General features: G+C 39.0%; 1 protein-coding gene across 1 annotated transcript in view; it reads left to right on the top strand.

The window, feature by feature from the left end:
* TBC1D2B (TBC1 domain family member 2B) overlaps positions 1–12299 on the top strand; it is a 63796-nt gene that overhangs the window by 10839 nt on the left and 40658 nt on the right. The window contains exon 2 of the mRNA XM_084640719.1: positions 5883–6036. Coding sequence (XP_084496845.1) covers positions 5883–6036 — 154 coding nt within the window. The remainder of the gene's footprint in view (positions 1–5882; positions 6037–12299) is intronic.

A 12299-nucleotide genomic window follows, 5' to 3' on the forward strand; every position in this document is an offset into this window, starting at 1 on the left:
GAGAAGTATCCATAATGACTCCAAGATCTTGCTTGAGTGGTATCAGCTAATTTAGATCCCATTATTTTGTATATATATAGTTGGAATTATGTTTTCTAACATGCATTACTTTGCATTTATCAGCATTGAATTTCATCTACCATTTTGTTGCTCAGTCACCCAGTTTTGTGAGATTGCTTTGTAACTTCACAGTCTGCTTTGGATTTAACTATCTTGAGTAGTTTTGTATCATCTGGAAATTTTGCCACCTCGCTGTTTTCCAGATCATTTATGAATATGTTGAACAGCACTCGTCCCAGTATAGAATCCTGTGGGACACTATTATTTACCTCTCTCCATTCTCAAAACTGACCATTTATTCCAACCTTTTTCTATCTTTTAATCAGTTACTGATCCGTGAGAGGACCTTCCCTCTTATCCAATGACAGCTTACTTTGTTTAAGTACCTTTGGTTAGGGACCTTTTTAAAGGCTTTCTGAAAGTCTAAGTACACTATATTCACTGGATCACCCTTGTCCACATTTTTGTTGACCCCTTCAAAGAATTCTAATAGATTGGTGAGGCATGAATTCCCTTTACAAAAACCATGTTGACTCTTCCCCAACAAATTATGTTCATCTATGTGTCTGATAATTCTGTTCTTTACCATAGTTTCAACCAGTTTGCCTGGTACTGAAGTGAGGTTTACTGGCCTGTAATTGCCAGGATCACCTCTGGACATTTTTTTAAAAATTGGTGTTACATTAGCTATCCACCAGCCATCTGGTACAGAAGCTGGTTTAAATGATAGATTACATATCACAGTTAGTAGTTCTGCAATTTCATATTTGAGTTTCTTCAGAATTCTTGGGTGAATACCATCTGGTTCTGGTGACTTAGTACTGTATAACTCAGAGGTGGCCAACCTGGGGCTCCAGAGCCGCCTGCGGCTCTTCAGAAGTTAATATGTGGTTCCTTGCATGGGTGCTGACTCTGGGGCTGGAGCTACAGGTGCCAATTTTCCACTGCTCAATCCCAGGCCCTGCCCACACTCCACCCCTTACTCCGAGGGACTCACCCCTTCCCACCCCCTCCCCTGAGCTTGCTGCACCCTTGCTCTTCCCCCCTCCATCCCAGAGCCTCCTGTACACTGTCGTGGCAGGCAGGAGGCATGGGGAGGGAAGGGGAGATGCTGATCGGCAGGGCTGCCAGCGGGCAGGAGGTGCTGGGGGTGGCAGGGCAGGGAGGAGCCGATGGGGGCTGCTGATGTATTCCTGTGGCTCTTTGGCAATGTACATTTGTAAATTTTGGCTCTTTCTCAGGCTCAGGTTGGCCACCCCTGGTTTAACTTATCAATTTGTTCCAAAACCTCCTTTAATGACGCCTCAGTCTGGGACAGTTCCTCAGATTTGTCACCTAAAAAGATTGGCTCAGGTATGGGAATCTCCCTCACATCCTCTGTAGTGAAGACCGATGCAAAGAATTGATTTAGTTTCTCCACAATGGCTTTATCTTCCTGGAGATGCTCCTTTAGCATCTCTGTCGTCCAGTGGGCACACTGATTGTTTAGCAGGCTTCCTACTTCTGATATACTTAAAAAAATATTTGCTGTTACTTTTTGAGTCTTTGGCTAGTTGCTCTTCAAATTCTTTTTTGGCCTGTCTAGTTATACTTTTACACTTGACTTGCAAGAGTTCATGCTCCTTTCTAAAAAAAACAAGGAGTACTTGTGGCACCTTAAAGACTAACAAATTTATTTTGAACATAAGCTTTCGTGGGCTAGCCTACGAATAAATTTGTTAGTCTCTAAGGTGCCACAAGTTCTCCTCATTCTTTTTGCTGATACAGACTAACACAGCTACCATGCTGAAATATGCTCCTTTCTATTTTCCTCAATAGGATTTAACTTCTAATTTTTAAAGGATGCCTTTTTGCCTCTAACCACTTCTTTTATTTAATTGTTTAGCCACGGTGGCACTTTTTTTTGGTGGTCTTACTATGTTTTTTTTAAATTTGGGGTATACATTTAATTTGAGTCTGCATTATGGTGTTTTTAAAAAGTTTCCATGCAGCTTGCAGGCATTTCACTTTTGGTCTGTACCTTTTAATTTCTGTTTAACTATTCCTCATTTTTGCATAGTTCCCCTTTCTAAAATTGAATGCTACTATGGTGGGCTTCTTTGGTGTGTTCCCCCCAACAAGGATGTTAAATTATATTATGGTCGCTATTACCAAGTGGTTCAGCTATATTCACCTCTTGGAGCAGATCCTGTGCGCCACTAACGACTAAATCAAGAATTGCCTGTCGTCTTGTGGGTTTCAGGCCTAGCTGCTCCAAGAAACAGTCATTTATGGTGTCAAGAAATTTTATCTCTGCATCCTGTCCTGAGGTGCCATGTACCCAGTCAATTTGGGGATAGAGAAATCCCCCATTATTATTGAGGGGTTTTTTTTAATAGCCTCTCTAATCTCCCTGAGTATTTCACATTCACCATCAGCATCCTGATCAGATGGTTTGTAGTATATCCCTACTGATATCTTTTTATTATTCAAGCACGAAATTTCTATCCGTAGAGATTCTGTGGTACAGTTTGGTTCATTTAGATTTTTACTGCATTTGACTCCGCATTACGTGCTTTCCTTCACATATAGTGCCACTTCCCACCTGCACATCCTATTCTGTCATTCCTATATATTTTGTACCCTGGTTTTACTATGTCCCACTAACGATCATCACTCCACCAAGTTTCTGTGATACCTATTACATCAATATACTCATTTAATACCAGGCACTCAAGTTCACCCATTTTAGTATTTAGTCTTCTAGCATTTATATATAAGCACTTATAAAACTTGACACCTTTTTAGCTGTCTGCCATTATGTGATGTAATTGGATGGGACTCTTTTTCATTTGGCTGTTTCTCATTAGATCCTACCTGTACTTAATCATCTTCCATCCTCTTCTCCTTACTAGGATATAGAGAATCCTCCATTAATAGATCTTGCCCTGAGGGATGTTTCTGTCTGAACTGCATGCTCCTCCGCACCTGTCAGCTTTCCCCCAGCGTAGGGTTATCACATTTCAGGTTTCCAAAGAAAGGACACTGCTGTGGGAGGGGGGAATATTTGTGAGGGCGGATGGTACAGTTCTGGAGGGGGTACCTGCAGCAGGGATACTCGCTGAAAGTGGAGGGCACTGTTGCTCCCTGTCACAGTTGCAGGGTGGTTGGTACAAGCCCAGGATGCAGCTACAGCCATCAGTCAGCGCCTCCCTCCAGGACCCCCTCCCTAGGGCTGGGAGCTGGGTCCTAAGTGGGTGGGATCCCACAGCTGTGGCTTTCAGGGGAGGGACCAGTTGGGAAGTGGACCAGTCAGGGTTCTTTCTGAACTGCAGCTCGTGTGCTCTGCAAAAGCCCCGGACATTTCCTGTTGTTTGAAAAATCTGCCCGGACAAAGAAAGGAGGCTCAAAAAAGAGGCAGTGTCTGGGAAAATCCGGTTGTATGGTAACCCCAGCCCTTAGTTTAAAATCTCCTCTATGGACTTTTTAATTTTACATGCCAGTAATCTGGTCACAACAAATATAAATGGAGAGGGGTTGGGTGGGGGAAGGAGAGCTAATAAATTTGGGGCACAGCGGTGATACTAACAGTTCTTCTGGGAAAATGATGAGTTTGGTTTTTAAAAATGGGACAAAGATATGAGTTTTATACCTTAAGGCAACTACAGCAGAAGCACAATTGCCTGCTGACTTAAGGCACAAGAGTGGGATCCCAAGAAGCTGGGAATGTCTGAGTGCAGTTGAAGAAGGAAATCAAATATAGCCAGGGCTTTGAGTTTAAGCTGTTGCTGTTTTTAATCTATCGCTTCCTAGGTAACTAATATGGGGGAGGAGGAGGAGGAGTATAGCATGAAAATGGTTATGAGCAAATTATGAACAGAAACACTGATGTGAATAAATATACCTTTTAAAAAAAAAAGTTTGAGGCAGTGAGACTTAGAAGCTGCTACTGAGTGACAAACAGAGAACAGCTTTTTAAATTCTAAACACTGTATAGATATATAGCCCTGTAAATACTCAGTTGCCTTCTGCTTTAAGACAATAACATGATAGTTGACAAAGTCTACATATAGAGAGACCTAAAGGGAAATTCTAATCTACCAGGTAACCTGGGCTCTATAATTTATTAGTAACTGGATAAAACTGCCACTGGATAAAAATTGAGCAGGAGATAACTTCTGATATAGATGTGGAGAACAGTGTTTGGTTTAGAAATCTCTCAAGGACTCTACAGCCAGGAAATTTTCCATTTTCACTTATGATGATGTCAAAGATTGGACCTAAAAGGAGAGACATTTAGAGATCTGACTCAGTCACTCCCAGTGATAGCTGAATGGGTAAATGAGTGTTTACTTTGTGTTCTGTTTTTCACTTTTGTTCTTCAATTCATGGCAGATACTATGCAAACCAGTCATTTTCTATCTCATTTTATAATGCAAATTTTTCTCCACAACTAGTGGGTGAAAAAGAACAGAATGTGTGAAACTGGGTTCTGCTGATACAAGGAATTTGAAATACCTCATGCAGGATGTTTGTCTTTGAACCTTTGGTATCGTCTCTTCTGTGAGTTTTGTTTAACAAGGCACCAGGACAGGAGATTTAAGCTATCTGATTCTGCATGTGAAGTATTGAGAGTCATTTGTGTAAAATCTGGTCACCAGATCCATAATCCTCTTCCTTATACCCCAGGGATCGGCAACCTTTGGCACGCGGCCCACCAGGGAAAGCGTTGGCAGGCCGGGACAGTTCGTTTACCTGTCGCATCTGCAGGTTTGGCCGATCGCAGCTCCAACTCTTCCTGCAGCCCTGGAACGGCGAACCACAACCACTGGGAGCTGCAATCGGCCGAACCTGCAGACACTGCAGGTAAACAAACTGTCCCAGCCCGCCAGCAGGTTTCCCTGGCAGGCCACTTGCCAAAGGTTGCCGATCCCTGTTCTACCCAGTCATTTTTCCTTATTGATTTAACAGAGAAGACCAATCTGATAAGAATAATGGCAACAAACGCTCTCAAGTAAAATATGATAAAAATGTATTTAGATTTGGGTTTTACTGCATAGTTTAAAGATGTTTACATTTCCATTGCTCATTCTGTTAATTAGCAGAGGACTTAACTGTTTTAAATTTGTAGATTAAATGTCTTAAATATTTATTTCATTGCAGTTTTGTTACACTTCCTCTTGCTGTAGGAGTTAATAGTTCATATAGCAATAGATACGTAACAGAACATGTAAATATATTATTATTAAAGGACGCACTGTAACAGTATATATTCTTGTCCACTTTCAGCCAAGCACATTACAAATACTTAGAATCGGGTTCTTGCTGATTGTAGGTATGGAGACTTGGTTTTTTCTGCAGTCTTTATTCATGTATATTAAGAATTCTTCATAGTGTCTTGTGCTAACTTAAATGTTCAGGAGGCTGTCAAGGAAGCAACCACATCAGGGCTGTGCTATAGTATGGGAGCAGCTTCTTGAGACTTGGGGAGATGGAGATGCAAAGGTGGAGAAACTAGGCATACATGATTAGTTTTTAAAGGTCGATTTGTCTTATTAGTGACGTGTGTGTGTATCTATCTATCTAAAATTACAATAAAGCCGTTTTTGGGTTATCATATTTAGTTGAATGTTATTGGCACCTCTGCTCTCTTGGCACTAGAGTCCTGCAAATGTGCAGACCATGTTTGCGGATTATGGATCGGATGCAGATACAAATTTTGTATCCGCATAGGGCTCTACTTGGTACCTCTGTTGTCTTCCTTTCAACACAAGTTAAATTATATTCATGCTTGACAAGTGTATCAGTCTTTGTTTTTCAGTACTCTGGTCTCTTTTTTGTAGGCTGCTACCCGTCAGGACATGACATACTGGCTTCAAGAACTTCAACAGAAGAGATGGGAATATTGTAACAACCTTGATGTAGCAAAGAGGGATAGCAGAACTTCACCTACACCCAGTGACTTTTCCAAAGGTCTTGTTGCCAAAGACAATATAGGTAGGTTGAAAACTTGAGTTACACATATGGAGCATGTAGTATTTCTGTTTAGTAAGAGTTTACCACTATGATTTTTTCATGGTAAATTTTCTACAATTTCCCTCCTTTTTTTCCTTCTTTAAAGCAGATTGCAAATGTTCTTGTAAAGTTTGCAGAATCACATTCTCTAAAATCAATATTTTATATTCATTTCTTGTGTTTATAAATGTGCCTCTTAGACGTAAATGTAAGTTCATATGGCTGTCCTAACCTATTTCAGTCATGGAACATAATGATGCTTGGAAGAATAGATTTTGTAAATGGAAACAAAATGGAGTACTGTTAAGTTTGGGTCATACAGTGTGAGAGACCTCAATTTAAAGGGTGTTAATTCATCCTTTTATTGTCAGAATATCTTAAAATGTGGCATGTTTAGTTTCTTGGCATTTAAGGTCCACTTCCTCAGTGGGAAGGGAGAAAAATCTTTTCAGACGGAAAGAGTCTAGTTGATTTTTTACTTTGGTCAACTACAGAAAGCATAAAAAATTACCCTGTTCTACATTCTGAACAGCTATTACAAATGTAGCAGACCAAATAAAGCTCATGTCTTTACTGCTAAGGGCAGTGCATTGACGTAAACGTAATTGCTATGGTGGGGGAGAATAAGCAAAACAAGACTGCTGAAGACATGTGGTGAGAGAACATAGTTTGTTAGACACTCGTGTTTTATTTTTATTTTTCTTGTAACCATTTCTTACTTTTATGCCTCATTACTTGTACTCACTATCTCTTTGTAGTTAATGAACTTGTTTTATTGTTTTATCTAATCCAGTATGTTAAAATTGAAGTGTTTGGGAAACTCCAGTTATGGTGGCATTTTTGTGCATATTATTTCTATTAAAGAAATAATGGATTTGTTTTGACCAGAAGAAGGGGTTGGGCAGTGCAGGACATACATGTCTGGGGAAAATCTAAGACTGGGGGTGTCTTTGGGTCACCCTGCAGTATAACTAAGGCTGGTGAGCGCCAGAACCTAACCCAAGTGTGGCTGGCAGCCTGCAGTTACACACAAACACTCAGGGTGTGACTTGCATGCTGTGGAAGACAGTTTGTGAGCAGCCCAGGAGGGAACTACTTCAGCAAAGCATTGTAAGGCACTCAAAGTTGCAGGGCCAGGGTGGCACACCTACTCATTAGTCTAGATTGTACCCTGGAATGTCACAGCATGTGCTTAAGTGCTTTGCCAAATCATGGACTTAGTCTCTTGTTTGTTCCCAATATGAAAAAGACTGATAGACATGCCTGGTATCAAAAGTCTTGTCCTTCCAAAGCATATACTTTACTAAAAGAGAACCTGATTTCAGGTCTAATCAAATGTCTAATATATGGTGCCCTAATGAGAGTGAGTGGGTATAAACTAATTTACAAAGTATGATGTCTTGCTGAATAATGCAGTTTCAAGATAGGCCACTTTCATTTTGTGATAATAATTCACTTTCTACTGTGTTACTATGAAACACGACTTACATGCAGGTAATATATTGAATATTCGGTACTAATTCTGATAGTTGTCCTTATGAAAGTATGGAGAGGTGGAAGCAGCTCTAATTAGTAACCAACTTTTCATTAGAAGTTTGATGTTTTCTCCTAACCTTTAAGACAGTGAAAGACAACTTTTCACTTCAAATTTTGCATGTGTGGTTTGACAGAAAGAGAATATCTTTAGTCAAGCTTAATATAAACTTGCAGAGATATAAGAGGTCTAGAAAGTGCAGCAATGCATTTTTCAAACTTTTCTGTTTTTGCTGATGTAGGACAGACACTTCGATTCGGTTTGCTCTTTGATTATTGCAGAAAACTGATGCCTTCCATCATATCCAGAAATGGGGACGTAGATCTTGAAGTAATTCTGTTGTATTCCACATGGGACATGAAACAAAGCTCCCTTGGGCTAATGCAGACTTTTAAGGTCAGGTATATTTTTCCAGTATTTGGCAAAACTCAAAACTGTTCAAAATTCATTGACTTAGACTGGTTCATTCCATAGTAACAGAGGAAATTTAAGTAGAGTTTCCTCCCCCGACTCCCCAAAGTTCAGATTCCCCTGTTGGCCCGCTGCAGCACTACCCTCTAACCCAGTTCCCTGCCTACATTTGAGAGAGTAGTTATAGTTTGACTGTTCTCTACCACAGAGGATTTGCAAATATGAGACTAGTTATTTTTACTAGGTCTCCCTTCCTTACTACTTGTTTAAACTTCTAAAAATTATACATGTCACTTAATAAAGTTTGCGGATGATACAAAGCTGGGAGGTATTGCCAATTTAGAGAAGGACAGGGATATCCTACAGGAGGATCTGGATGACCTTGTAAACTGGAGTAATAGTAATAGGATGAAATTTAATAGTGAGAAGTGTAAGGTCATGCATTTAGGGATTAATAACAAGAATTTTAGTTATAAGCTAGGGACGCATCAGTTAGAAGTAACGGAGGAGGAAAAGGACCTTGGAGTATTAGTTGATCATAGGATGACTAGGGGCCGCCAATGTGATATGGCTGTGAAAAAAGCTAATGCGGTCTTGGGATGCATCAGGAGAGGTATTTCCAGTAGGGATAAGGAGGTTTTAGTACTGTTATACAAGGCACTGATGAGACCTCACCTGGAATACTGTGTGCAGTTCTGGTCTCCCATGTTTAAGAAGGATGAATTCAAACTGGAACAGGTACAGAGAAGGGCTACTAGGATGATCTGAGGAATGGAAAGGAGACTCAAGGAGCGTGGCTTGTTTAGCCTAACTAAAAGAAGGTTGAGGGGAGATATGATTGCTCTCTATAAATATATCAGAGGGATAAATACCGGAGAGGGAGAGGAATCATTTAAGCTCAGTACCAGTGTGGACACAAGAACAAATGGATATAAACTGGCCACCAGGAAATTTTAGACTAGAAATTAGACGAAGGTTTCTAACCATCAGAGGAGTGAAGTTTTGGAATAGCCTTCCAAGGGAAGCAGTGTGGGCAAAAGATCTATCTGACTTTAAGATTAAACTCGATAAGTATATGAAGGAGATGGTGTGATGGCATAACATGGTTTTGGTAATTAAATATTCATGGTAAATAGGCCCAATGGCCTGTGATGGGATATTAGATGGGGTGGGATCTGAGTTACCCAGGAAAGAATTTTCTGTACTGTCTGGCTGATGAATCTTGCCCATATGCTCAGGGTTTAGCTGATCACCATATATGGGGTCGGGAAGGAATTTTCCTCCAGGGCAGATTGGAAGAGGCCCTGGAGGTTTTTCGCCTTTCTCTGTAGCATGGGGCACGGGTCACTTGCTGGAGGATTCTCTCTGCTCCTTGTAGTCTTTAAACTACAATTTGAGGACTTCAATAGCACAGATATAGGTGTGAGGTTTTTTGCAGGAGTGGTGTGTGAAATTCTGTGGCCTGCGTTGTGCTGGAGGTCAGACTAGATGATCATAATGGTCCCTTCTGACCTAAATATCTATGAATCTACAGTGATTTATATCTGTAGATTAAGTGCTTTACAAAGGGAGGGGATTTTTCCCCTCTGATCAGAGGTTGTAAATTACCTCTATAACTTGTAAAAACCTCCTAGTGTGCTAGTGATTACATACTTTGTAGCAGAATATACAAGCTGCATTACAAAAGTGAGTCTTTGAAAGCAGGTTCAGTTACTAATCATCTGAATGATGAAGTAGTGCTGCTTCAGATCAAGAAACAAATTATTCATTGCAATATCTTTTTTTTTATTTAGATTATATGAGAGAAGTAATTTTTCGTTTCTTTCAGTTACTCAGATTTCTAATTTAAACCATTTTAGAGTGAAAAGTAGAGATTGTCCTACCATTCTGTCTGATGTAGACTTGACAAGGAGGCGTTCTTGTTACTAGTTTCTTTTAATATTCATGTTTATGAAAAAGTGGGCTATGAAAAGCAAATATAGTAATACTGCTTTTGTATGTCTTGTAATGGAGCCATTGTACATTCATGGATGTCAAGTAAATAATTTGTACTTTCCAGTGCCTTGAACTTTCAGTTTCTTGGAATTTATTATAGCTTCAGTTTGCCAAAAAACTAAGAACCAAATGAACAATCTGATATTACTGCATTCATCTACATTTAGTTTTTAATTAATATTAGTATACTGCATTTTTATAACAAGCCCCATATATTTTGACATAACTTGCAACAACTGCTTTCAATGTCAGTAAGCTTTTCACAATTCTGTTTACAACAGTGCACCATGCCTAATGCTTCATCAGTTAAGTATCCATTGAGAAATTATTGATATTTGTAGCATTAAAACATAAAGGAAAACAACTGAATGGAGATATTGTATATTCAAAATTGCACACCCATATTAAGTAGTTAGAAGCCAGTTATCCTAGTCTGAGAAAGACAGGATTAGAAGAGAAATAGTTTCATATAAGAGCATTCTTCTTCACCCTGCCCTGGAGTCTACAAAAGGTGCTCTGGAGTCTATGAAATTATTGAGTAATGGATAATTTCCTCTGATTATATATCTAGCAAAACTGTTGAACAGTGGTAGATGTCTCCTGTTTCAGATTCCCTTCCAGCTAATAAGCAGCACTGATGTTTAGTTCATATAATGGCGAGACACAAAGTTATCCTGATATTTTAAAGGAGCATGGTTTGGACGCAGTTTCTTTAAATTATTGGTATCTTCAAATATAGTTCTAGCATCCCAGTAGTGATGCTATAATTATGGCTGAGGAGGCATTTTCAATAAGCTCCTATTTTCAAGTTCTATAATAATATTTTTGGGGAAATTACTATGTTGAAATTTCTCTTGCTGCTTCTCTACCCAAGAAAGTGGGTGAGCTATATGGAAAACTTGAATAAAAATCCTTTCAGTAAGTGTGTAATTATTAAAGCACATGAGAACAATTTATCTATGGCTTCAGGTTCTATGGCCAGCAAAATAGGAATAATTATCAACTTCAGGGATATTGTGAGGCTTAATTAGTTAATATTTGCAAAGACCTTTGTGGTGAGCTGATAAAAAGTGCTGTATAAATGCAAGAAGGTGGTAATTAGGGTTCTGTAATTTTTACAACTATTGTAGAACACTAGAAAAGAGACGAGATGGAGGGACTGATGTGTGTTCATAGCGGGCCTACTTATGCCACCTCCCCCGTGGGACCACTTGCAGCATAAGGTACTATTCAAAGTAATGTAACAGAATGAGGTCCAGACTTTGTATCAACAATTTGTAACCAGGCCAGAGGAGAGCAAGGAAATCACTCTCTTTCCACTGCTTCCTGAGAGAGGGACAAAGCTACCTTTTCCCCCAACCACAAAATCCTAGTTAGATGTTTGTTTATATTCATCAATGTCTATCACTTCATTTGCATATCAGTGTGGTGTTTATTTCCTGTTATATATTCAATGGATTGAGCTGTCATCACAGAATTTATTACTACCTGGAATTGAATTCCACCATTCCTCAGTGCTGCCTTAGTAACATGGCATCCTCCTGTTTTGAAATTTGGTTTTAAAAAATTTCAAGTGGGATAAGAGGCTTTTCATCTGTTTCCATCTTATTTTTTTGCAACCAAATTTGTTTTGTATGACAAAAGCCATAAGTAAACTGGAGCTCAACCAGAGCACACCTTTCTTTTGACATCTTCCACTGTTTATAATATTGAATCCATTTTTATTTTGACTTTGATATCAAGTACTTGATTATTAAGGGAAGATGGTAAAGTGGTATTGAAATCACAAATAACCTATTGCAGTTACCATTGTTTCCAGTAGTATTGTGTTATGCATTAATTCCTGCAAAATACTTCAAACCTGATGAAATAACTCAAATATTCTGTTTCACCACAAGACTGAAGGATGTAGCCTCGTTTTAAATTGGATTGTTTGCTTCAAACTAATAGTGGTGAGGATGTCTACTTTTCTCATTAACTTCTGATCTCCATTATTAGTGCTTTTTCTAGTGATCTCCTTAACAGAACAAAAGTTTTAAAGCTACATTTTGTTTTTTACTGGGTCAGATTGTTTGTTTCACAAACCTGGACTGACATTTTTGATTAGCTGTGTAGGTATATGTGGAAACCTTCTCAAAGAAAAGAAACTCATTAAGCTTAACTTTTTTTTCTTAAAAAAAAACTAACAAAAAAGGCATTAACTTTTTTTAAATAAAACACCACTTTAAAAAAGAGGGAAGATTATGATTAGAGCCTAGATAGTTACACAGTAACTTGTTTTTCTTATAGTCAAACAATTGTGTGC

Source organism: Lepidochelys olivacea (genome assembly GCF_965140295.1).
Source record: "Lepidochelys olivacea isolate rLepOli2 genome assembly, chromosome: 10".
Lineage (NCBI taxonomy): Eukaryota > Metazoa > Chordata > Testudines > Cheloniidae > Lepidochelys > Lepidochelys olivacea.